This window comes from Ascidiella aspersa, chromosome 2 (genome assembly GCF_963924565.1).
Source record: "Ascidiella aspersa chromosome 2, kaAscAspe10.2, whole genome shotgun sequence".
NCBI lineage: Eukaryota > Metazoa > Chordata > Ascidiacea > Phlebobranchia > Ascidiidae > Ascidiella > Ascidiella aspersa.
Window position 1 is genome coordinate 9,214,378 of NC_139448.1, and position 27,561 is coordinate 9,241,938.

General features: G+C 40.1%; 2 protein-coding genes across 2 annotated transcripts; one reads left to right on the forward strand and one right to left on the reverse strand.

Moving 5' to 3' along the window:
* The first annotated feature begins 1,878 nt into the window (after positions 1-1,878).
* LOC146163470 (uncharacterized) lies at positions 1,879-26,743 on the forward strand. Its single transcript, XM_083380513.1, has 18 exons — positions 1,879-2,004; positions 3,552-3,736; positions 7,938-8,184; positions 8,707-8,916; positions 14,864-15,024; positions 15,349-15,458; positions 16,284-16,408; positions 17,115-17,212; positions 17,885-18,222; positions 19,372-19,571; positions 20,168-20,361; positions 20,929-21,122; positions 21,832-21,991; positions 22,324-22,416; positions 22,664-22,757; positions 23,127-23,418; positions 23,959-25,035; positions 25,737-26,743. Exons 1-18 carry the CDS (start codon positions 1,930-1,932, stop codon positions 26,297-26,299), a joined length of 4,416 nt encoding a protein of 1,471 aa, XP_083236639.1. The 5' UTR covers positions 1,879-1,929; the 3' UTR covers positions 26,300-26,743.
* LOC146163471 (choline/ethanolamine transporter flvcr2b-like) lies at positions 10,417-11,841 on the reverse strand. Its single transcript, XM_083382606.1, has one exon. The coding sequence runs from the start codon at positions 11,839-11,841 to the stop codon at positions 10,417-10,419; it is 1,425 nt and encodes a 474-aa protein (XP_083238732.1).
* Positions 26,744-27,561: the final 818 nt, after the last annotated feature.

The window sequence follows — 27,561 nt, forward strand, 5'->3', positions numbered from 1 at the left end:
CGGTCGCGTATTAAATTTAGTATATGCAAAGGCTAATGTGTTCTATATTGGCAAAGTAGCTTCTTGTTCGGAAACTTGCAAAAGTTAAGAGTAGCTTAGTGCAATCTTCCTCTATTTAATTAACATCAGGTGATTCGTTTGTACAGCGGTGGTCCAGATGCTGGACCATAGTCCGTATTTGTGTGGTTCAAAATCAGTGTCCGAACCTATAGGCTTGACTTATAAGGTCCAGGGATTTAAACTACTTCCAAATTTGCTCACCTGGCTTCAAGTTTTTTCGACGAAAGCATCAACAGATAATTGGAGAGCTGCTTCTTTTCAAACCATCAAAAGAAAAGCTGCAAGGGTGGACCGCGGCATTGCGAAGTGCAAATAATCAAAGACCCAAAGGGCCCGTAATTGGCTTGCTGTCATTAGGCATCGATTGGTGCCCTGTCTTCAAAAGTACTCGAAGCCACCCGAAAACCAGTTTGGACTTGGTTATTGTTAATCCCCGCGCGGGCCGGCATCTCTGCGTTCAAGTAGAACGAGCAAGCGAAATGACCAGTATCCCCGGCCCTCGACTTGTCTCACATAATTGTTGTCGGCTGAAGGGCCCGTTCATCTGCTTTCACCCTTTAACCCTCGGCTTAGGGCCGCGTTCAAAAGACTTGCCAGCTAAGTGGGACGAAAGTTTTTCTGGCGCGTGTAGCGTTCGGGTAGCAATTGTTCAGCAACTGGTAAATTCACACTTGCTAGGTTCCAGCTTGACTTTGTAGATGGCTTGCTGTTGATGTTTTAACCTAGGTCAGATCACACATATCGATGGTTATACTCGGTTTGGCACATAGTTGACTATAGCTGTAGTATGGACTTTGTAGACTAGCTTTAATATATATCAGTTTACTCCATCTAATGTGTGTTGAAGCAGTGTTTCTTAATCAGGTTAATGGTTCACCCCAGGGTGAATAAACTTTTTGCAGGGGTGGACACACCAAAAGGGTGAATAAGGGTTAACCGCAAGAAATGGATGATAGCTTGCGAGCAGGGCGGAAATTTCGGCTGTTGTTATATATAGACGAGTTAGTTTGATAATAGCATGAGATAAGGGTGAATAAAATCTGGAGATAGAAGCTAGGGGTGAACAAAACTAAACAAGTTTAAGAAGCACTGTGTTAAAGAACCGATTCAAGTTTGTGTTATTTTATTTAGTAGTTGCCGTCGATCAATTTCTAGATTGGTTTTGCTTTAGAATATATTACTACAAGAAAAACTAAATACTTTACGGAAAGTTTAGTTTTTTGTCGAGACACTTCCAAGTGTCATTTATACGTTGTTTAGCCATAGTGTATATTCTTAGCGCGTGTATTAGCCCAACCATACTTATGTCGGGTAGCAGGTGTAATTTTTTTCGTTCGCTCAGCGTTTATTTATTCAATATTTGTGCGAAAAATTGTTAGGGAGAATTGCCAACAGCTTCAAGTTTTATTCCCAGACAGCACTTGTGGGTGCGAGTCATGGCCTCGCGACAAAAAAACGGGCTCGTTCGTCTATTTCTGTGGCGTCTAGTTGGGGCTTTGCAATCACTCGTTGTAGTGCTCGACTGGAAAGTGTAGTTATGTGGTTCGCTGATTGTCCTCGTGGCCTGTCGTGGGGGCGAATGACACATCGAGCCGCCGGATTAAAGTAAACTTGTCGGTGGGTGAAAAGGCATATTCACACGGTCCTGCCTTTTAGCCGAGTGTTGTGATTATTGGGAATGAATATAGAGAGTGACAGAGTATGATCACAGTCTCACAGAGCGATTGTGTAGATATCACTACTCAGTTATTTTGCGATTGTGATCTCTTCTGTATTCCTAAAGCTGTGGTTAACCCTGCATTTTCAACACACAGGTTAGCCTTTCAATAACTTTAAGTCTGGTGAAAACCTTATTGGGAACAGGTCGAAATGGCTGACAGAATTATCGCTGCCCTGGAGTATTTGGACGCACACACATCGTATGTCTTGCAGAAGCATAAGCACGTAAGTAAATAGCGTTTTGGAAGCAATAACTGTTAGTGAGTAATGTTCCGCCAATTAAATATTTGGATCTTTAACATTAATCTAGATTCCGCTACTGTCTCCTGCCTTAATTTTTGTAATGTTTTCGTAAAATTAGCAAGCCTTGTCCCATTGTTTCGTATTATGTTATTTACATATCCGCCGACACACAGGTTTCTAAGCAGTCATCAAAAAATGTAATGTGAAGCATGCGACACAGGGATATCATTATAAATTTGCAGCTTGTTTCGTAGGTGTAGCATTCTCAAACGACACAATAACTTATTCGTTTCGCGCAACCTTTATCAATCATTTCGCGATCTGGTTAAACGCTTTGCGAAAATCACTCCCAACCAGCATCGAAACGAATGTGTGCCAAGCCGTAAAAATTGAAAACATGGCAAAAGGTTTACGACGTGAATTGAGCGCGTCCCGTAAAACTTCGCAACGACCTTCGAACGCCTTGGCGTACCAGTCCGAGCACGTCGCTGGATTTAACAACCGAAAGTTGCAGCTGTAGGCGTGCAAAATGTTTCACGTGAATATATCGGTCAGTATCTGGTTGCAGCAGCCAATGGCATGGTATTTTAACCAAGAAGTTAAATAGATGCGTGACTAGAGGAGTGAAGGTTTTAGAATATTTTACTTTTTTTAGTAAGTCAAATAGATGCGTGACCAGGATTTGAGGTTGTAAAGATAATATTTTTCTTAAGCAAAATGTTAACGGTAGCAATAATAATAGCATCCCTTCTTTAACATATTGGCACCATGCATATAACTAAAAAGTAAGGTCATATACCAAAACAAACTATTTTATCAGGCCGAGACTTGTTTAGATTTTGAAATAACATATATGGTGCACTATAGGTTTAGAATTTTGAGCCTTTAAAGGTTTAGTTTGGTCCTTCTATAAAAATATACGGCAATTCGATTGGAATGCTTTTTGTACCCTATGAACTAGAACATGGGTAGGGACATTCGTCATCACTAAGCAAAGTTTACCAAGAATCAACGTCAGAAAACGTGATCGCATGTTTCCGTCCGTTCGACTAACAGACGTAAGTCGAAAACGCCCTTCACGCAGAAATTCCTTATTCGCGCCTTTTTAAAGCCGCTACATTTCCGTCAAATGGCCGATGACACATTTTCGCAAAGCTAGCGTCAGGTTTAATGAAGATGAGATACATATTTTAAGAGCCCAAAAAAGGACGTGTTTACGGTTTTCCAGGGGCACCAACTATGGCAGTACTTTGCGTGCGCTAAAAAATAGAAAAATCTAAAGTTGTGTGAGTTGCGTTTTGCGCTAGTTCTCCTATAAATTAGACGCTTGTTACCTAACGAGTAGTCCACTGTACAAATTCTAAATATTTTCTTAATAAACGTATAAGAAATAATAAAAAAAATAAAGTTAAAAATATTCGATGCTCAACACGCACAATACACAGTGTCATTATTTAAACAACTCAGACATTGAATTTCTATCGTATCGCACGCCAACGTTCCATTAACACTCTTGGCCTTTCCGATAGCGCTCTCTGGGCGACATCGACTCCAAATACGAGGTCATTGACCCCACCGAGGTGCCTCCGTCCGTTGCCCTGCGCGACCAGATCCGACTGCTCGGGATCAAGCGAACCAACATGTCGCGGCAGAAGACCGTCGATCAAATCCTGGACGAGGATCGCGAGAGAGTCGTGCAGTCCGCCAGAACAAGGTTTATTTTTTTAAAGTATAGTTAAGGGCATATGTGTATTGTTACTGAGCTTATTTTTATGGGCAAGTGTATAGCTGCAATCTTTATACGCTTTCTGAGTTATGCGTGCGGATAGAATGAAGCATGCAGTCATCCTTTTTAGGGTCGTTTCACTATGGGCTTGTTTACTTGATTCAGTTTGTTACCCCGATTTTACCCTTTTAAGCCTATTGAAACTTTTCCACGAATATTTTACATTGATGAACAGATGAATTCTCGTTGCCATACGTTTTCAACAAATGTTTAAAGCAATGTGTGCCAAAGTTCTAGTTTGCTTAATTTATCTATTACGCGACCCTCAGTTTGGGAAGCCCAGAGTCAATGTTTCGGTTAGGTGAGGTCGTGAGTTCGAACCTCACTGCAGGATAGAATTTTCCATAGCCTTTACTAACTTAAAAAATACTTGCGGTACATATTAAAAAATCTTAGATCTTGCGTAAATTAAAAAGCGTTTTGGTTGGAGATGCAACTAATATGGTCAATGGTCATGCAAACGTCAAACGTTTGTCAATTTGATAAATCTACCATACTCTCTTTATTACACGCAGGTATGGATTTTCAAAAATAGCAAGTCCCAAAATTGTGTTCCACGGTATTCTCAATTAAAATATTGTTATATTATAAACGTCCTATGCAGGCAATCGGTAATTGGTACGAGATGCTAAAAAAATAACTCCTGAATTTGAAAGTGAAATTTGATGTTTAGTGCTGCTCCTGTAATTTTCCGTTTCCGCGTATCCAGAAGACAAAAATATCCTAATATCCGGGAAAATGCACCTTACGTGTGTATTGTACGTTGGATTTGCTAGACTTCAAAGAGTTGCTGTACCCTAGGAAAAACAATTTTATTTCGATCAAGGGCTTTCCAAGTTCGCCAAAATTGAAAGGTGTAGGTTAACATAACAATTCAAATCACAGTTGCCCTAACAAAACCGTACAGTCGTACAGCCAACAACATGTTGTCATTGCCAAATCGGCTTGCTTTGATTCGTTTTTGCGGAATTTCATTTTCTCCGGCCGCTCAGTCCAAATGAACGCCCTCTCCCCCCTGAGAGTTTGCGAGTTTGTTTTTGTTGGTCTGGTAAAAGCCTGTCCTCGTGTCTCCATTGTTCATTTTGGTCATGTAGAACCTGAAAGGCCCGTTACGTCCGACCGCAGAACCTCCCCAGACAATACTGAAATGCAGAGGAAATTATATCTGAGGAAATTGATCCAGACTGGGGACTTGAACATATAAATTATGCAACCAGTTGCTTTGATGAATGGCTATTTTTTTGGCTTTAGGAGAAGTGCTTTACCTTCGTTTTTTCCCAGGTGGTTATACGTCGGCCCTAGTTTAAATATCCTCTTTGTAGTTAATCTTTAAATCTAAGAATAGTTATGAAATAGGGGAATTTTTCACTGTTCCCTAACTTGCTTTTCTGAAATTCTTACAAAACAAGAAAAATTGTTCGATGTTTGACAACCATTTCAATTCTGGGTTTAGAAGTTTCAGATTTTTTACCACAAAGTAAACACCAGACCAATCGAAATACTTTCTACCCAAGTGGGTGTACCAATTATTGGAAAAGTGAATTCTTCTACGCTAAAATGGAAATATGCTAGCCCCGTTTCTAATGCCTTAAAAGCTTTATTGTTGCGACACAAACAGCACAGTCGGCGAGTTCTTAAACTGGCCAACTTTATTGTGTGGCAGATTACCAGCAACCGCAAGCCATTCTTCCAGTACCCCATTCACATTACGGGTATGCTTGTTGTGGCCTTTACATACACCTGTGACTAAATCCCGCTTCAGCTTGGATTTAAGACCATGACAGGACAAAGCGCCTGGATTACATGGCCACAACAAAAGCAAATGGCGCTTTTTTAGCGTGGTTTAGTGCTGTTTTTATCCCAATATATCCAAATATTACTAATATAGCACAAGACAGGATTAGGAAAACACATAGTCGCCGTTTGAATTCCTGGTGGTAAAGCAACATTTAAAACATATCTACAACAAAGAGCAAAGTAACAACATTTGCACAACTGCCGATCTTAAACGGTTAAACTCGGAGAAAACCCCCAGCAAAAACAATCTGGCTTATTAAGTCATGCAAAGGTGATGCAAAAAGAGAATTGATGCAAAGGCCAAAAAAAAAATTGGGTCGCCGGTTGTAGTAGATATGATTAGATTTATTGAGATTGGTTTCTCAATAGTTGAGAAACCTGCAAAAGTGCGAGGACATGGCTAATATTAACAAAATTTGAACTTATTTTTGCCAATTTCATGCTTTGTTGATCTACACAAAGTTCAGTGAAGAAAGTTTGGCTTGGTTTGTGTGTTGTACTTATGCTCACTATTGGGGTCGCCGCAAATCGAGGTTGAGAATCACTGAACAAATAACAGTTTAGTCAAGAAGTTTGGGTGATAGCAATTGAGTTTGGGGTTCGTTATTTAACCGCCTCAAGCTCTTGTGTCGCGTTGTGGTACGGAAGTAAAAAAAGTTCTTGACCCGCGAATCTACCGAGGCCGATTCGCGACAAATACGTTCTTGGTTGCTCCTGGAAATCCAACACCGCCGTATTTCTCTGCAAGTTTTACCAAGCATTCGTGAGGTTGAAGTTTTACCCAGTAGCCTTTCTCGCCGGTTTCTTTCAGCGCTAACATTCTCAGAAGCCAGGTGCAGATTTCAAATCGCTCTGTTTTGTGAAACTGCGGCTTGTCCGAGTATAGGCATATACTGTTTCCCTGAAGTCAGGATAGCAGACCTCGGCGTTGCCTTTCCTTTTGTGATGCACTTCTTGTGTGTAGACGAATGCCTGAAAGCGACACCGCAACTTTGAAAGTACAACTTCAAGCTATGTTGTAATATGCCCAACGAAACCGTGATATCGCTCAACAGGTGTGAAAGTAGACATGTTATGGCTGGCCTTTCGTTGTGGATATCGGACGCGGAACGATACACTACGAACGAGCGCAAATTGGACAGAGTCATCAACACAAATGCCATTATGGTGTAAGGCGATTGTCCCTAAGTTTATACTAACAACACAAGAAACAACTAACTATACATATAGTAGGCCAGTTGGCCTTTTTTAAGTAGTCGACTCCCTTTTTCCGCCTCATATCGTATGTCGGCTGTTTCTAAGTGGCCAATACTTTTGGGCCAAAGGCAGAATTGCGCACAAACGTGTTGTCGAGAAACTAAGCGGACGTGTAAACTGAACTATTGTTTTCAGTCAAACCCCTAATCCTTACCAAAGTATGTCGCCTAGTTTGACGCCTTGTCTCTTTCGACGGCTGAGGTTTCAAGCTACTGTGAAATAAACACCGTTAATAGGGTATTGTTGAAGACGAGTGTACAGCCCGCCCCCAAAGTATGGGGTTGGCGCGCCCATCTTTGTCTCTGCCCTGACACCGGCTTGTTTACTGTTATCGTGTTGCCGTAACGTGGTCTGTTTTAGGGCATTGCATTTCGTCGCGCTGTCTTGCCAAGGAATGTGCGTTTATCGGCCAGCTATATGGCTTTCAAAATTTTGTGGTTGCCCGTTCATTGGCATTAAACAGTTCGCAGTATCTTTTGGCGTATTTGTATTACATGAACCGAAAGTTCAATCCTTCATTTTTTTTGTTTGAAATATAAACACCATAAAATTATTACGACGCCATTCAAATTATGAATTTTTAACCTCAACTCGATAACCAAAAATAACCTCCTACCTGAAAGTAGTTTTGTTACCCTTAACAATGTGACCATAGTCTATAGGTCAGTGGCTACCAAACTTTTTTATTCTGTGGCCCGATTTTTTTTATAAAACATTATGTGGCCTATACCATGTCTCGTCAACAATTTTGTACGCCCTTTATGGCCTATCAGCCAAATGAGATATCCTGTGTGATGTGCATATAGCGAAAGTTTTGTGTATTTCCCACTTTCGAGCGATTACACAATGATTAACAACAGCCCAGTGATTTAAATGTTTATGTTTCTAATTACATTTAACAAGGCGCTTACGATAAAATGCGTTGGTTTGGTTTAAAATTGAGAGAGTCAATGTTTTCTTAATTTTGATATCAATAAGACCAAAAAATCACGGTAAGTTTGGTAAACAAGATAGGATTAAAAATAGTTTGTTCAAAGCTCTTTATTTGCCAACAGAAGCTATTTAAAAATTTCAGGTCGGCGCCGTCCAGAAAGCGAATCAGCAACTTTCGGCCGCTCACCTCCAGTTCCTACGTGGCCAACTCGGCCGGCGGCCCGCGTCGGCGCCGCGTCACCGGTCCCCGTTCCGCAATGACGTCATCTAGTACGTCACTGAAGAAGATGGCCTTCACGACGCCCGGCGTCAAAGTGGCCCCGAGCGATGCCAGGGACGAGGTTATGGAGGAAATTGTGAACAAACCCTTGACGCACACCCCTGCTAAGGTAAGCTGTGAAATTGTTGCATGGAATATTTTATCGTTTGTATGTGCGTTATTGTTTCTATATTTTATCGTTTGTATGTGCGTTATTGTTTCTATATTTTATCGTTTGTATGTGCGTTATTGTTTTTTATATTTTATCGTTTGTATGTGCGTTATTGTTTTTTATATTTTATCGTTTGTATGTGCGTTATTGTTTCTATATTTTATTGTTTGTAAGTCTGTTTTTCTTTCGATTTTTTATTTTTACTCACAATCTTGTATAGCTTTTCCACTTCTGCACTTCACCATTCACGTTTTACTTCTTATCTTATCACTTTTTCTGTTGGTTCACTAAACTAGTATCAAGAGGCTTACGATCGAGCAAATATCAGATTCTGAAAGATTTCCAAATACCTAGGCGTCTGGATCATTTAACATATCACCTCCGGTTGAAAAGCATTATTCTAGAATCTAGATTTTCATAAAAAACAACGAAATTTAAAATAGTCTTTCTTTGCAATTAACCCACCTTTGCGAATTTCAGCATCAATCCAGAAACCTTAACAGCAAAGTTCGACCGGATACAACGTCATCACTTCCGGGACGCGTCGTCACGGTCGGCTGCAAGTCGATCAACAGCTCCCTCAAGCGAGCGCAAACCTTTCACGGAAAATCGTCTCCCAGGAGCCACCTAGCGGCCGAAAATGGTGGCGACGCGTGGCAGAAAAAACCCGGACCATTTGCGACTGTCAAGGTATATATTGGCAAATTAAGACTTTTTGCGGTTTTAATTTCATATTTGTAGGTTCGTATACTTATAATTGATGGGCCTTCTTATGTTAATTCCACCTATAGAGATATCCTACTTATCTTATTTCCACCTATAGAGATATTCCTGTTATCAAACCGATGCCTGGCCTGCGAAGCACTGTTGGATTATAGAGATGGTTAACGTTTAGGGTTTGATCAACGAAATATAAGTGAGCATATTGAAAATGTTTGTTTGTATTTAGATTTTTCCGATTACACCAGTTTTTTTCGTATACACCTTTAAGTTCCAACTGGATATATCCTATGTTACTAAACCGAAGCCTAAACCCTATGCTCGGATACAAGACTTATAAAGCCGTTTCTGCAATAAATGCTTTTCCGCCAAGTGTTTTTACTTTAAAAGGTATTTAAAAAAAGAAAAATAACAATCCATAACTACAAGCCTTTTTTCTTATTTAAATATAAGTTTTTCAACACCAAAGCAAATTTTGGCATATGCCTACCCGGAAAACATTACCTCTGTATACCTACCCTCTGTATAATTCAAATCAATTTTGATCATACCGATGGTGTCACTAAATATTGGGTCGAAAGGCATTACGTTTTGCCTATTATATAGCCTATAGATATAGATAAAATAATATAAAAACCTTCATAGTTTAACTATTGAGTGTACCGCCTTGGTTTACCGGTGCAAGCTGTTTTATTTTATGTGCTAAAACGTAGAAATCACTTTAAAATGTTTTGCTGCTGTAGCTACTAAAAACCTATGCCACAAAAAGAAATCAACTATTTTATTTTATATGCCCAAGGAATCAACTATTTTATTTTGTATGAATTTCTTTTGAGCGGTACCTATACACTCTAAAGTTGACAGGTCGTCCATAATAAAACTAATTTACTAAGTATATTTACAGAGGCCAATGAGATTCCCTATACTTTCTCTATGGCAAAATAAAGTCACCAGATGTTTCTCATTTAATTAGAACAAATTAAATATAAAATTATTAGTGAAAACAGGCTGAAGAAAAAGCACAGTTTACACTTTAGTATATTGTTTACTATGGTTCACATAGAATGTGCGACAGTTATTGATTTGCATCACATTCAACACATATTTACATTGAAAGACTTATTTACGTTTTGTAGCACTTATTCAGTCTAGTGAGGAACAATTACGTAACAATGCGCACAATGTGTAAATATATTTCGTGTAACAACAAATCTACATAAAATCAAAAAAATACTATGACTGCCGGCTCCAACATATACAACGAATGTTTATACGCCGTAAGACTAATGGTACTTTGTAATACCGTGTCCTGATGCTTTATTTAGTGTGAAGATCAACAACAAAAAACAATGTGCATATAAATGTAAAAAGCAACCATTGATGCTTCTTTTCAAAGCTTAAAAAAGATCATGGTGCTTTGACACTTTTTACATTCAACGAACATCAACTTCGAAAAGTTGTAGCACCGTTTTACTGTTGAATTAGGCGCGTTTCCTCCGTAATATTGTTGTTGTCTGGCAGCGCATTTTGAAACTCAATCCGTTTGTTGTTGGACGAAAGGGCAAAGCACAACGCAAAACCCACCAGAATATTTAAACGCATGAAAACCAAGACGCCAAGAGCGCCCCACTGATTGAAAACGGCTCTACCAGCAATCCCGTACAAGATTCCCAGCGGAGTCTGTATTCCGCTCATCCAAACGCCCACGAAGCTTTCGTCCATCGGGAAGGTCGTCTGCATAACTACGTCATACAAGGTCACCAGGGCGAATTTCTGCGCGCCCACGGATAGAAAGTTCATAACGCACAACGCCGGGTAGACGGGAAACAGCCAACTTAAAAGAAAGCCGAGCGAGAACGCGAGGTAAATAAGCGACCCGAAGATAGCGATGAGCTTGTACTTTTTGTACCTGTTGACAAATGCGCCGGCCACAAGCGAGAAGAGGGCTCCGCCGCCTGTACTCGCCACAATTAGGTAGGCCCCGCTTTGATCGACCGTCAAGCCGCTGGGCAAGGCGTCAGCAATCGGCCTTACAATTTGCGACACCATTAGGAACATGATGGTGTTGACTTGAAGTTCAATGCCATAGATGAGCGACGCCAAAACGAAGGTTTTATTCTTGAAAAGACTCTTAGTCGCTTGTAGGAAGTCCGTGAGCTTCCGTGGCGCAGGACTCTGCGAATCTTGGTTAATTTTTCTGGCCGCTTGAGCTTCTGTTGGCGGCAGTGGCGGTACATCTGTCATGTAAATGCAAAGGAATACGTTCACCAGTACTGCCAGCGCCAAAAGCGCAATGTACAAGATAAACAACCCTTTCCTTTCGCTCTCAACGCCAGAATCTGTCCGAATAACCGTCACTGGCAGAAGTGCGCCCATTGCGCAGCCAAAAGACATGCCCATGACTTGACTTGCTATTGCAGTACCCACTTCGTTTTCTGGGAACCAAAGCGAAGCAAAAATAGGCGGGATGGCTTGCATTATTTGCGCCGAAATTCCAATAGCAAGCTGCCCCACCACCATCAATGGAAAGAGCGACTTGTTGCTAAAAGACGTCACGAAACACGCGAATCCGAGAGTTACGCCGCACGCTGATATGAGCGTCAAGCAGCGCAGGCGAATAATGTTGTAAAAAGTGAGGATTGCCAGCGGCACAGTAACAGCTATAACGGGGGCGTTGTGCGCCAAAGTAAGCCAGTCCACTTCCCAGTACGAAACATCGAAGTACGCCACGTAAAAGTTGTTGATTTCGCCGAAACAGCTGAAAGCAATTCCACACATTGCTTGCAGTAGAAACTGCGCTGTCAAAATCGCCCATCGTCGTTTATAAAGCATGCTTTTCGTCTCTTTAATTGCTAGCTGCTGAGTGCTAAAGCTGTCGCTAGCTTGCTGAAACATATTTCAAAGGACAACCAAAAATTATTTCGCTGGGCCACAAATTAGATCTGAACAACTTGCAAGCACAGACACTTTTGGTTTAGGAAAAACAAACCGCCAATTGTCAGTTTCCTGTCACGACACAGTCCCTTCCTTTTTCAGAAATGAAAAAAATAGGCTTGTCAAAGAATGGGAACGAAAGAAAACAGCAATCGGCGACCTCCAATATTAGGTAGTTTTAGGATGAACTATATATTCCATTCTGCAGAGCGCATTTAAACGTAAAAAAGTATTAGTTAAGGCTCTCTAAAAAAAGAAGCAGCTTGTAAAGAGTTCAGCGGCAGCAGACCTTACGGAATGTTAAACTAAGAAAGAGTTCTGTAAAATAAACAAAATAGTTTTATTAACTCCATTTTTTAGGCAATTTTTATCAACCATTTTTTAGGCAATGCTATCCTTAAAATACGCTAGCGTAGCCACGGCGTTTGAATGTCGATCAAATGTTCGCGAGAGAACAGAATTACTTGTTCAATAGCCATTGATGAATTGCCAGCTGCACTTAGATGCAGGAAAAGCGCTTATATTCAAATGCAGGCGAGTTTTATTTCGCACCGCACCGGTTCTCAGTGTACATCAGTGTTTTTTTTCGCACCGGTTCTTAGTGTACATCAGTGGTTCCCAAACTTTTTTGGCTCGCGGCACTCCAAAAAACTTAACTATTTCTCGGCACACTCTTAACAGAACAACAATATGTTATTTTACAATCGCCCTTAACACACGACGAACTATATGTAAATACCTCAAAAATATAAATTTGTATTGAATAGTGCGTATTCAAGTCTAAAATGCTTGCATGTATGCCCATTGCCCATTGGTAATATAAATATCCTCTTTTCTGCAATTACAAAAAGTTTCTGGGCACCGGGACAATCTCTCGGCACAGTTTGGGAATTACTGATGTACAATACATGCTTATAGATGGCATATAAGGTGGACGGAGTTTATAGAAAACAGTTTGTTTTCCTTCCTTGTGAATAATGCTGTTAAAAGTAATTTATTTTTAAGATTAATGACGAGTGACATTTCGTTTTCGAAACATACTGTAAATACAACAAGGTTACGAATAACAATACGAATAACACGCTAACACTATTGCATCAAATCATAATGGCAGCGTTGGACTACTGAACTGCTGGTACGTACCTAATGACAAACGGCATTATTTCGTACACTCAAAGCTTGTGCCCTTTTTTAATACAGCATTTCAGCCTTTTGAAAGATCTGCCTTGTATATTTCTGCAAACAACAAGTAACATGCCAAACATTTAGTTCCCTACTTGAGCGTTGAAAGAGGCGTCTTAATTAATGGTTGAGGTTAGGGTAAATCTATTCATAATTAAATGGTTTAAACCAACTTAGGGGCATTTAAAAAGCGGCAACAGCGTGATGTTTCTCTTGGCTGCCATCGCTTAAACCTGACTGCCTCTTCTAACAAACAATCGCCAACCTAGCTGTTAGTAAGAAGCGATTACTGCTAATCTAGTATAGAAATGTATTTCGCCACACTGTCCTGTGCTTCAGCTCACCTTTTACTCTACTCGTTTGTTTTGACTCTTTACTTATGCCTTTTCACTAATCAGCACTATAGCTGTTCTACGCTCCGCTTTTCCTTTAATATTTGCCTGTCGCAATAACCGATTCGAAGGAACCTCGGTAGGTTTTGGCGGTTTTAACAGCAAGCATTTCTGTACTTTTTACGTTGTGCCGACGCCGGGCCAGAGTCGGGCTCTTAAGCAGTCAATCTAACATTTGGCTTTTCAAATGGTGACCACGCCAGGACCTGCTATCGGCAGTATAGTTATCGCGTCAACTAAACCAGTATTTTTTAACCGTTTTGTGGCGACTCATAGTTACAACAGCGAAGCTTTTCGATGACCCAAATATCTAAACTAAACGTTTGGTAAACATATAGCGATCAAATAAGACAGTAGCGTTAGTGGTGCAAATTTATCCTTGGCATTGCTTCTGCAACTTCCCTAAGTTTTGGGGAGAAAACTATTTGAACTACCGCAGTCGGCAACCCAACCAAATCAAACCGCATCCCAATTTTGCCACCAACTTATAGTGAGGTGGAGCTACACTGAACTAAACTGAACTGAACTGTTGTACCACACACATGCAAAGCAAAGATCTGCAAAATTTACTAATTTCACATTGCCTACTTCCTAATAAACCCTAGAGGCAAAGTTGCCAAAAACAGCTGGCTGCTATTCAGGGGCTACTATCAAATGGCCTCTCTGTAAAGCCGAAATCAAAAACGACACTTCAAAGCAACAGGAGCAGGTTGCAGTAAAGCAAATTTTTTTCTTTAATTGGAGCAAACACAACGAGTAAAGAAAAGAAAAAAAAAACTGTACAACAGAAATCAAGCACTTAAATTTAAGTAAATAATTTATTTGGCGCGGCATTCTAAATACCTTAAAAAACAGTGATTTCGCAACTGTTTGTCGCTACTGGTCATCGTTGTTTACGTAATACCTATATGTTGGATCGTTTTACTAATAATTTCTGGCCCTAATTAAAAAGAACAAACTATGCAATCTATCAGGTTTTGACTTCATTTGTTTGTCCGAAACTTTTGATGTCTGTTTTCATAACATAGTTTAACATAGTTCAATTTTGCGCGCCATGCGGTTTCTAGTGCAGCGTTTTTTACGCAAACAGCCTTTTCAATTGACATCATTTGATAAGTTATAGCTCGATAGTTAACGGACGAGTTAGATTTATTGTGAAATCAGGGGCGGATATAGTTTGACATGTAACCATGCTCCTTGTTTACGAGTTTGGCCGGAACATGACTTCTATAATGGTAATTTGTTTTGCAACATCATTTTATGGCGTAACTTTGTGAAAAAATGATGTACCTCCCACACTAAAAAAAATTTTTTCGAGGGCTTTTATGGTTGAGTTTGGGGTATGTTCATCAGCGTTAAAACTTGACAAAAATATAAGTTCCGGACACAAACCGCGCTCTTTTTCACAGGTCACGGGCCAGGACATGTGGGTTGTGTCGGATTCCACTCCTCCTTCGTACTTTGGCGGAGAGCTAAATGGAATCCTGAACGGCACCGAGTCCTCCAAGCTTCCAGGATGGGAGGAGGCAGCAGACTCCGTACCCAGAGAAGAGAGAAAGTCCGCTCCGAGGTAAGACTCGAGCTCTATTGCCAAGAGATACTGTAAGAGCTTTTTGTTTAGGGTTAAATAAAAATCGCTAGGTTATGCCAGCATTATGAAACTAACTAGGTTTTACCAGCAATATGAATTAAACATAATTATATCTTTTTTTGGCAACTTTTCATTCTCATTTCTGTTCTTAGTCATTTAACACTGGATTTAGCGAATTAGGCCGACCCATTCCACTTTTCTAGGCCCGTGGTGTGCCGAGTTGTGCGTAGTTTTCCTTTCTAGATTGCAAAAAGGATTAAAGTTTGTTCTATTTCATCTGTTTTATTATTTTTCTAATTTTAGGTTCGAAAGGCAGTTGGGGGCTCCCCCGCAGTTCGGACCGACGTCACAGTGGTACAGCTTTGCTGGTAAACATCCCTCAAAACAGCAGCCAATTCTCACTTCGTTTACTGGTGAGTTGGGTACTTTTCGTACTCCCTCTACTGGTGAGTAGGGAAACTTCTTACTACTTTACTTTCCATTTAGGAAATGTTTCTTGTTATAAAGCAAGAGTTAATTTAAAGTAATTGGTCATTCTACGTATATCTCGGCGAGATATCATCCTTTAAATGACATTGTTTTTGTATTTATTCAATGAGTTTGCAGCAGTTCCAACTACTTTAAAGCTGAAAAAAACTTTTAAAGTTAGGAGCTATAGAATGTATTAGCTAGGGGGAAATATTTAGTTAGTGGTAAACAGTATTGCCCAAATAGGAATCAGAAGCTGTTGAGAAGATTTAGGAATTCATAATTTTGTTTTATTTGCTGCTTCTAGCAGAATTAGCATGACTCTTTTTGCAGGTGTTATGTAAAACTTAATGGCAAATGTAATTAGACTTGAGACATTTCTTTTATCAGCATAGAAGAGTGGTTCTTGCGTGGACCACCGTAGGCAAAAAAAATTAAAAAATGACGTTATAAATTTACGTCACAATACAAATAGACTTCATAAATCTGCTGATTTCGGTCCATAATTGTGAGAGTGACATGGAGTATTAATACAGTCAGTGCAAAACCGTTCTATTTTTAATTAAACTGTTTTCTTCGATAAATTGATTTAGTTCTTAAATATACACTAATATTTCAATTAGGGTTCATGGACCCCCTAAAACTATTTTACAGACCACCAAGAGGGTCCATGGACCCCAGTTTAAGAACCCCTGGCATAGAGCAAATAGCCAACATAGTGAAAAAAATCGTACCTTTTTTTAAAAAGTCGCATTCATTTATCCTTCAAGACGAGCAGCTGGACGATTACTACAACATCGAATCGAGGGTGAGCGAAACTCTCATCAACCAACTTCAGTCCAACACGGGCATACGAATCGGTGTGAACGGATGCGTGGTTTCCGATTCTATGAAGGTAAGGATTTTTCGCTTTTTTCGCAAAATGTTCGAAACAATTAGTTCTTTTCGTTTTCGTTCAACTTAAGCGTGTTAATAAAACGTGAGCGTCTTTGGTCTTAAATGTCGATTGGAAAAAAGCCTTAAGCCCATAACTTTTTAAAGATGGTGTTTTAAAACAATTATACTTATGAAACCCTTGTTATTTCGGCCGAAGTCATGCCTAATTATGAAAATGAAATCGCGTTTAAACACATTAAAAAATCGCCTAAGCCTTTTCAAATATTCACTTTGTTTAATTATTCCTGTTGTTTAAATTATACACTAAGATACAACCTTTATGGAACGCTCCAAACTACGGGGCCACGAACCCTATGGTTTAAGAACCTCAGATTTGGAGCTTTACAGAAACGTACAGTTTGGGGCGAATGCAAATTTCGACAACATTTTCCAGGTTTATGGCGTTTTTCCTAAATGAAAGATTATTATTTTGAAATGTCTTAGACGGAAGCAACAACACGGCAGCAAAATACCTTGGTGCTGCAAAAACACTAAACTTATAAATAGTTTATATATGGTGAATTCGGAGTCGGGAAAAATGTTTTCGGGTCCGACTTTTGGCCAAATGTGCCAGAGACCGGCTCCGACTCTACAGCCTGTATATGACGCTTTTACTAATAAAAGTGAATACCATGGAAAACACATATTAAAATAAGTCTGTGCAGGTTGTGAAGAAAGCTACACCTACCCCCGTTGAAGGGAGCGAGTTCGGTTCGGAATCCGGCAACATTGTAACTGATGCACCGAGCGAAGAAAAACCTGGGTAAGTTATCGTTATCGTTGCGTATTGTTTTATTATTTGTTTCAATGTAGAGTCCGAAGTTGTTAGGTTTCACCTCTTTAACTTCTGGTTGAACTAAAGTATCCTCGTCAGTGTGAAACTGCGAGGTTTCTTTATTAAAAGTTTAATATTCACTGGTAAAGTTAAAGAGTTGCCATCGAGCAACGAATATCAGTTTTTTGAGTCCTGCACAACAATATCAGCTCATTGCTGAACTGCGTCCTAATATTTGTTATTTCACTCTCTTCTGTAATGTATGATTTCAATCCTTCCATCAATTTCAAAAGTAAAACAAAACGCTGCTGTTGTTTAAAAACTCGCCAAAACTCGTTTTGCTATATCATAGCCTACATGGTTTCTTTAGCATTTCGTCATTCTGCTATTTTTCGTTAAACACTGTTTCTATGTACAACATGTTAATGTCGGAGTAATACAAAGAATGAAAAAGTTACAGTAAAAAAGTAATGCCACTTTCTTGAAATCAAAACTATTGATTGCGAAAATGCATGATTATGAGTAAAAAACCGTTGCAAAACCGAACACCGCACTTCTCTACCCTGGCAATATCTAGACTAGAGAAAAGGTATTTTTACATTAAACTTGATCTTTTCCAAACCTAGACCGCCTTTTTGCATCAGTATTTATTTTTATCAGTGACGACATCGAGAGCGTGACAAAAGACGTCTCGTCCCTTCACTCATCCAGCGACAAAGAGAACCGATCGATCCTGGGTGACGAAAACAACAGCAACAGCAACATTATTCCAACCCCGGAGCCCGAAGACAAAAAGTTCACCCTCCTGCGTTACGTGGGTGTGGCCAATGGGGCCAACCCCTACCTGGGGCCCGGGGAATCCTCGGTGGCCTCGACTGGCTCCGACGACCTGAGCGCCCTGCTGGCCGGAATCGCCCAGCAGCAAAACGGAAAGCGAGACTCGTCAAGGCCGGACCCCGAACTGGCGAGCGACGAGTCGATTTGGAAGCTCCTCAAAGGTAACGCTTGCACGACGTAGAAGCACACGCGACTAAAATGCGATAAGGAGCATCATGTCTAAATTATCCACAGACAAATTTGCGAAAAAGTGGGGGAGGGTTAGTCTATGTGTTTTATTTTATTAGTTACTAAATCACGACGAATCATACAGAAGCGAGACTTTTAATCCGCTGACACCACAAAATCCATTTAAATTTAACAGAAGTATCACATAAAAGGTGACATTGCCAACTACAAGGGCGATAAATAAACGTCTTAGGCAGGGCTTTAGACTTAAAATAACCCGATTCCGACTTCGACCAAAAAGATAAAACTGGTGCGACTTCCGAGCTCCTCGTCGAAATCCGGCCCAATGTGCGCTTTCGTCGAGTCCCGAGTTCAGCTTCTACAGCGTGTATATAACGAACGTAACTCAAATTCAGCAATCCACTTTTAGGGGTGTCACATAACTCCAAGACCCATATGGTTCAAAAATATTCCAACTTTACAATTTGCAGTTTGCGGTCTTATCGTTGTCGAAATTTGATAGTGCGCATGCACACGTCGAACACTCGATTCGGGTAGTCTTATGTAGTCTTACTTGAATCTCGAGCCCGACACCAACTCCGTTAAAACAAACCGATTTCATCGAGTCGTGAGTCCATCTATGACTACAACTCCGCAGCCCTGGTCTCCAGTGTTGACTTGACTATGTCTTTTTGGCAAAATTACTTGACTTGACTTAAGTCCTTGGAGCAAATGACTTGGCTTGACTTTGTGACCTGGCTTGAGATTAAGTGTTTTCATTAAACATTTTTTTCGTAAAATTTGGTTAGTTATCCCAATTTTTGCACATGAAACAATTTGCTTGCCCCCCATTGCCATTGTGTTTTTTTAGTTAAGTTATTGCTCATATTCGGACGAGTTTACCCATTTAAATAGCTTAATGTGCGATTTTTATGATAAGGATTTGACTTGAAATTGACTTGCCTTCATAACGACTTGACTGGGACTTGACTTATTATTTATTCAAAAAGACTTGACTTAGACGTGAGTTATTTTACACCTGACTTGACTTAGACTTAAGTTATTTTACAAAAGACTTGACTGCGATTTAAGTCAATTCAAAATGACTTGTTTATAACACTGTTGGTCTCTGTTCGTCCTAGGGGCGTCGCCTTGCTTTTGGATCTCCAAGGAGAAGTGGCGAAGGATGCGCGAGAAATTGATGCGCAGGCGATCCCGGAGGCTGGAGCAGTTGGCGGAGGAGAACGCAGGATCCAATCCGCTCTCCTGGGAGGAACAGCTGAAGCAGAGCGACGCGAGAATCGTCGAGACCAAGACGAAAGAGGATTCCAGCAACGGAAGGGTGAGTCTTATCAAACGGTTGTAGATGATTGTCAACGGGTCTTATATGTAGGCCTATGTTGTACATTTTCATAGGCTTTGGCGCAAATGATTTTTTGAATTGATGTATATCAGTTTAAAAAAATGCATTTTGTTGCAAACATAGAAGTACAAAACTGACACACCATGTCGGGATACAGCAGATGATTACGATCACTTGTGTATATTTAGTTACATGCTATGCATATTATTTAACAGGTCATTGCTAAAGAACGTTTAAATCTCACTAACAGGCTGATGTATTTTTGTGGACCTTGTTCGAAAGGCATTGAAGTTTACTCCTTCGTTCAACATTAAATTTTTCTGTATTTTTGATGACAAACTGTGACGTTTTAAATGGCTGTTAAATCAAATTGTGAAATTACACTTCTCACTGTTGGTTTACTGTTTGCCCATGTACTTTTTTTATTAGCAACTGCTTGTAATTTTTAATCTTAACTTCCCATACCTTCGGCAAATCATTCGAGTTTTCTAACCGCCGCCCCTTTTATATAGCCCCCCTTAAATTTTTAAGAAAACCATAACTTATTTTTTAGGAACTATAACTTTTTTGTATAGGGTCCTAATGGTTCTCTGCCTGTCGTCTTCCACAAACTCCTCTCGTACGACCAGCTTCCCAAGAGCTTCGTGCACCTGACAAACGCCGGTTACCGACCACACTCTGTCGTTTCTCGAGTTGACAAAGACCTGGATTTTACGACGCCCACCAAAGGATTCGAATCAGGCATATCCGCTCAACCGAGATCCGCAAGGTAAAACTGATATGTTTTTTGCGTAAATTTGTAAATAACCCGACAGAGGCTCTCATGGGTGTGTTTTGAATTATTATCAAAAATATATTATGAAATTTACTCATATTGGTGAGTATTGTGATGTATAAGGCACACACTTTCAATAATGTTTATGTTTATAATTGTTTTACATAGTGTCGCTATTTTTAATTTCTTTTCAGGCGCTAAAATATTGTTTGGCATAATTAACAGCTTGGAGGACATATTTGGCGTTTAAACTGTCACATAAAAATAGGATTTCTAGCGACACTCGAGAAGGGACACTCGAGATTTTCGGCAATTATTTTATTAAAAAGTTAAATACATCCAAAAAGGCAGTAATTGACCGTACGATGTTCACCTCGGAGATTATTATAATACTTGGCGCTGGTAACAAATTTAAAACAATCGCAGCATCCCCGAAACGAAATAAGCTCTCCATGCTAAAACACGCTAGGTTTATGTGGTTATCTTAGCTAAAAATGCCCAATTAAAAAAATATCTGATCGCCACATTATGGCATCGTTTACGTTGTTTTTTGATATGCAGATCTCGCCCGACGACCATCAACGGTTTATCAGGAGCAGAAAGCCCATTCCCGGTCCGTCCCTTCACGTCACAATCACACAGGAAGCGAGATTCATCGCTGACCTCCGCTGCCCTGGACATCGGTCAACTGCTGATGGTGTCGCAAGATTCCCTGCCTAACAACACGACGGCCGAAGAAGCGTCGCACTTTCAAGGTTCTTGCGGTCCAGACAAAGATTAATTTATGAGTTAGGGCAATTGGGATTTGGGGGACCGGTCATGACGTTCCCAAAACTAATTTTTCACCGTATATTTTTATTTTAAATAAATTATATTTAGAACCAATCTACGATTTTGGCGGCTATTCGGTCAACTATAAATTAACTGCTGAGATTTTTGTTTTTCTCATATTTTCGGGCCCTTTGTTGTTGTGTTTTGTACTACAATCTGCCTATAACCTTTACTCAGTGTGGATTTCATAAGTCTACATATACTACTACAGTAAGCAGTTGATACGGATAACCATTTAAATTTAAACCTTTACTTAGATTAATTTACTATAAATTAACTTTTCAAAAAGCACTTCGTTTCGTCGAAAATTTTGACATGCTCTGTTACACATTACAATATGCGCTTGGTGGATTAATATTTGAAAAAAACAGCGAGAGGTAGTCCGATTTACCCACATTTTCCCTGTAAACGCCAATAAAACACTAGATCATTTAGGTGGTATCTGGAGTTTCTTTAGCATATTATATGTTCCGCAGGACTGAAGAAAATATAAAGTTTACTGAATAAAAATGTCATAAAAATAATAGAGGGCAACAATTTTCACACCACATAAGCAAAGCTTTTAACTAAAACTGAATAACATTTTATAATAACTAGCAACACAGTTTACAGTTTTCCAACCATTGTTTGCAGCTGAAGAACTAAGCGAAGAAGAGTTGGCAGCCGTCCGCAAAGAAGCAACAAACAACATGAAGATGACCGGACTATCAGGACAACCTAATCTCTCCGGCAATTCCGACGAACAGGGCAAGACACAAAATGGCGGCCAAACCACGTCACCCAACCAGTCACGGTAATCTTACAAAAAAAATTTGCGTTCTTAAAGTAAACAATGTTATTGCCGTTTTACAGGTGAAATTAACCCTCTAGTTGGAAGATGTTACAGGTTGTATCTTGTATTTGCATCATAATACTTTATTAGCATTGTTTTTGTTGTAAATTTTGCTTTTTGGGATATTAAAGTGTTAACAAAGATTTGCCAAATAACCTAATTTATATAACCGCAATATGGTTAAACTTGTTTAAGTTCTATCCCTGTTTCGAATCTGAAATTAAACCTAAAAACTGTTTCTGCCTGTGTTTGAGTCATAAAGCATTCTAACCTTTCTATTGTTATTTCTACAGCGGTCAGCCCGGTCGAGGAGTTACGCTTAACAGCTTACCAATGAAAGCTGGTGCACTCATTTCAACCGTCGACATCCGCCCATCCGTTCCCAAGTTAGTAACCAACATTTTTTCCTTTAAAAAACATTTGGTAGCAAAGTGCAGTCTCACAACCAAGTGTCTTTGTGTTTCTGAATTTGTTGCGAATATGAATTTGATGTGAGGTTAAGGTAAAAGCAATTTTGACTTTGCACAAATATTAAGAATACATTTTAAAGCGGGGTTGCATTGGATTTTAACCAACTTTTATAGTTTTATAACAAACCTATTAACTTTCAATAAAAATACTATTTGTCTTTAGATCGTCGGTTCCTGTTAGTTCTCTGAATTTGTCCGAGCTGGATGAGAACTACAACGTTATCAACGGGCCTAACCCACCGAGTCCGATGTCACCTGTAAATAGTTTACTTAAATATGAACGTTCTGTATCCAAAACTGTTACCTCGAATATACTTTTAGTTTCCCAAACAATAATATTTTAGATGTTTTTCGATATAATTTGCTGCGAAGCAGGGTGTATATTTTTCATAATAAAAAAAACTATGGGATCTGTTTTTTTACATAATCTGTGAAGGCTGAAAAAGGGAAACATTTGCTTTAATGTACACTTAACTAAAAACACACATTGCAAAAATCATGTGGTAATTTATGGCCAATTTTAACGACGTGCTCTTTTAGATTTGCTCTACTATAGTGAAGTAAGCTAAGATTTTTTTTTTGATGCACCTTGTTTTCCTCGATTTTAGTTGCCTTTTATTGCACAGAATCGCACGGAGGAGATTTTTGACCTGGTCACCAACACCTCACTGGCCAACGTTCTCAAGCTGGGCATGGCGGCGCCGGTCAACACACCCAAGACGCCCAAGATCCCGGCGGGCCAGCAGAACCTAAGGCGCGTGACGTCAGTCGATGACCAATCGGCGCCAGGGCAGGGAGACTCGGATCGGGCCAGGGGAAACACCAACAACCGGAGGTACGGCGCCAGGTCGGCCGCTTCCACCCTTCCCAGGTCCAACGGGTCCTCGCCAAGAAACAACCAGATGCAGATTAATGCAGGTGGGACGGGATTTTGCGGATATTTGAACTGTCAACCCTACATAATGGAGAAAAAATATAATATAACTTTTGATCTTTGTAAGGATTTAACATTCTCAGTTTTAGTGAGGTTCGGAGTTCTCATCCTAGCGCTATTTAGCTCCTCACTTCGAAAGAAATAATTCACATTGCCTTTATTCATTCTCTCTATTGATTTTGCTTAAAAATACGTTTGGAAATATATGGTTTATTTATTTAGAGAAGGCTTGTAAACAAAAGTTCCCTTAAAATTGTATCTTTTCATATCCGTTTAAGTTAAGTTGTACTTATCTCGAAAAATAACTGAGCTAATCGAGAATACACGATTTTATTGTTTCATTGCCTAAAATTTTCAATGACACTTAATTGTAAAGCGAGCTGTTTTAAAATACAGTCATATGTGCCATCCATCGTGATGATAAAATATGCAAGGGTGTTGACATTTTTGACAAGGCGATACTTGCAGACCAAATAAAGCGTAAAACCGCTAAATTAGTTAAACCAACTTATTTGCTCCATCAGATATGCCGTTGTATTCGCCCAGCCGTGGATTCCAGGGATCACCGTTGGCCAGCTCTCGCGCTGGAGCGGTTGGTAAGAACGCGCGGCAGCAGCACGGCGCCAATGTGGGCAAACTGAGGGGGCCCGTAGGGGGAGTCCCGATCAACGGGGACACGCGCCCGGGCTTTATCCAGATCTCGCACCCGCTCCACATCCCGCAACAGCAGCGTCCCTCTTCCGCGGAGGCAGGCAAGAGGAACAAGATCTACGACAGCTACATGAGAGAGCTGAGCACACGCGGGGAGCCGAGGACCATTAGAAGAAAAGGAGCATCTTCCGCAACCGAATCGGCTCCTCGTCCTTCCGGAGTCATCGTTAAGAGCCTTGGTGGTTCCTCGGGCAAAAACCTTCCCAACCACCAGGGATACAACCGGAGCCAAACTTCAAAGAGCTCCTTTGGGTTTTCGGCGCAGGCCGGCCGCCGTTCAGGCCTGGCCATCGCCGCCGACGCCCCGGCGCACCCGAGCGTGGTCAGCAGCGCCAAGTCGGCTGGCCCGATGAAGCTCGGTCTCCAGGGCGACACGGTGCGCCTCAACCTGGACAAAAACATCCACGTCATCTACCGCGACCTCGGTCTTCTGAAGAAGAACGGCGGGAACGTATCGCTCCCCTCCTCGCCCAAGCAGTCCAGCATTATGACGTACGACGAGGTACGCGCAGCCAATGGAGGCTCGAGGCCCATGAGTAAGCGAAGCGGGGAGAGCAGGTCCCGGGCCGCGTCGGCAAAGTCTGCTTTCGAGGACGCTGCGTCCAGTCATTCGGTTGTCACCATCCCGACAGCCGATGTCCTACCAGAGAAGCCCGACTCGTCTGCCGTCCAGTTCGACGAAGATCGGCCAGATCGGGAACAAAAAGAAGCTACTGATCACCAGGAAATCCAGGATCCAATAGAGGACGTGGATATGAAGCAAGTCGATGCTACTACTGAGAGACCTACATCCGCCAAGGCGGTTCGAGTATCGAAGAATTTGAACGAGGTTGCCGACTCGGGAACTCAGTACAATCCGCCGGACCCCGAACCCGGAGCACAGCTTGCTGGTAAGTATGCAAACTAAACTGGCGTTTCTCTTTCATGGCAACATTTATAGCACATGCCAGAATGAAATTAATTATCCAGCGTATTTGTCTGGAACACTTGACTGAAAATACTGCTTCAGGTCAAATTTGGAATCGTTGAATAAGGATAGCTTATATCTAAGCCTAACAATCTTGGCTAATTCGAGTATCACGTAGTCATATTGCTGGATAATTAGTTTAAATCTGGCTTAAAGTAATAAAATCAATTACCTTAATTTAACCTTGCTGTCTCTTAATTATTGCAAGTCTGACAATTGCCGAACATTCGCATTTGCTTGGATACCCTATTTCCAGTGTTGTACTTACATAAACCAAAACTTGACTTGACTTAAGTGCACTTAAGTCACTGTTTTCAAAATGACTTGACTTGACATGACTTAATTCTTTCAGACAAATGACTTGACTGTGAGTATTTAGGAGAAATAAACGAAGTGCTTTTATTAGGATATTTTTATGTATAATATTTGCATATAAAACAATTGGACTAGTTTACCAGTTTTAATAGCATAAAGTTGTATTTTCATGATAATTACTTGACTGGGACTTTTTATTGATTCTAAAATACTAAATGACCATACTAGGACTGTTTTACAAATGACCATACTAGGACAAGTGGTTCGAATGACTTGTTTGACAACACTGCCTATTAATTTTACGCGCAGAACACTCTGATCAAGACGCACTGGCAGTGGACGTAGAAACGAAAAGCGGAGCAAAGAAGAATGAAGATTCCTTCCCGATCCGTATGGAACTGGAAACCGGTCACGTGGCAGAGGACGAACCAAATACTGACGACCTCGACAATAAGGACGCTCGGCTAGCTTTGAAGGAGGAAGATCAAAGCACTGGACGTGAGAAAGCTGTCGCTCTCGAAACTGATATTACCGAAACGAATCCGGTAAATGACAAAGAGCAAAAGAGTAACTCGCTTCAAGAAATTAAAGAGAGTGACAAAGAGAAAAGGGGTAAAACAGAAGAAGAAGAAAGAGAAGAAGGCGGAAAAAGAGAAGAAAGCGGAGAAAGAGAAGAAGGCGGAGAAAGAGAAGAAGGAGAAGAAAGAGAATACAAAAGCGAAGGAGGAGAATTGAAAGATCGCAGAAGCGTCTCGGAGTCGCACCTCGACCAGATTGGCAAAGAAGACTTTGAGGAAGAAGTACACGAAGACGATCCGGAGGTAAGAGGAGTCACCAAAGTAACTGTGAACATCCCTCCTCCGTCCAGTTAGTAAGTGGTTGTGGTTACGCATCTCGACGTCCAGGTAAAAGGCAAAAGTCAATCCCACGCAAGCTGTGGTCTCTTATTTGACAAAACTGGTGGAAATGAATTTAAACACAGTTGCCTTTAAAATGCATAAAGATGGTACCAATTCAATATGTTTTTGGTCGTTTTTCTGGTGAAAGTGCCAACTTGATTTTATTGTACCACGTTTGTCTTTTCTGATTGTGCCAAAACGATTCCACATTCTTACGAGTGTAATATGACACAATTCTTTTCTTACTTGTTTCAAATTTGTCGAGTGTTCGCAAATGTATCTGATCTGTTGTTTAAACGGTGACTGTGGTTGAATCGTTAAACATTAGAGATGTGTTTTTTAAAGTTGTTTTAAATCACTGTGAGGTTGCTGTTTTTGTGAGTGTACTGTGCGTGTTCAAATGGTAATTTTATTGACATCCAAAAAAAAAATACAACTTACTTTCCAGAAACTGTGAGCTCTACCTGGTTACCGTCAATTTTATCTTTTTAAAATGTAGGCCTACACAGGTTGCCGTTTTTCAAACACAGGTTACTGTCCATTTAAATGTTTGTAAAAGGTCCAAGTGACAGGTTAGTTTTGGGTGGAGACAAGAAAAAAAATCCATTTTTAGCGTTATAAGATCCATATATTTGGTAAAAGAAGAAGAAACTAAAAGTGTTTGAAACTTACTAAAATGACTAAACGTCGTATTTAAGAATTATTTTTTCGAATCGGTTAAAACCAAACCGGGCACTTTCAACAAATTGCTGAAGGAAAATACAAAACAAAGCATTTTTTCATAAAAAATTCTTGAAAATTTTATCAAAATCAAAAACTTTTATAAAAGCCCTGCTAAAATAAAACAAATTAGGTCAAAATAATTTTAAATTCTGATTTATAAGTGATTTAAATTAATGCAATTTCTAATCCGAGGAATTTCTCTTCGAACTTTCATTAGAATTTAGAAACAAACTATATTTTAGTAATTTGTTTTTCAACAACCTTTTAGAATCGCCTCAAATTGGTATATTCCAGAATTTCAAACCGGAGCACTAATTTGATCGTGAGTTAGAACCTTACTACAGTTTTTTTTTAACCTGGGGTTGCTTGCACTGTACTATGATTCTAGATCGCAGTTCTACACACTGACTTGTTCGACAATTAGTGAATCTTTTTGCTTTTTTTTTCGAATATAATTTTTATTTTGCAGATTTATGAAATTTTTTTTAAACTGTGGCTATTTGAAACAAAGA

Excerpts from the sequence above, each read along its gene's own strand:
- LOC146163470 (XM_083380513.1), top strand. The coding sequence starts at position 1,930 with ATGGCTGACAGAATTATCGCTGCCCTGGAGTATTTGGACGCACACACA. Across the intron at positions 2,005-3,551 it reads TCTTGCAGAAGCATAAGCAC|CGCTCTCTGGGCGACATCGA; the intron begins GTAAGTAAATAG and ends CCTTTCCGATAG. Across the intron at positions 16,409-17,114 it reads TGGTTTCCGATTCTATGAAG|GTTGTGAAGAAAGCTACACC; the intron begins GTAAGGATTTTT and ends AAGTCTGTGCAG.
- LOC146163471 (XM_083382606.1), bottom strand. The coding sequence starts at position 11,841 with ATGTTTCAGCAAGCTAGCGACAGCTTTAGCACTCAGCAGCTAGCAATT.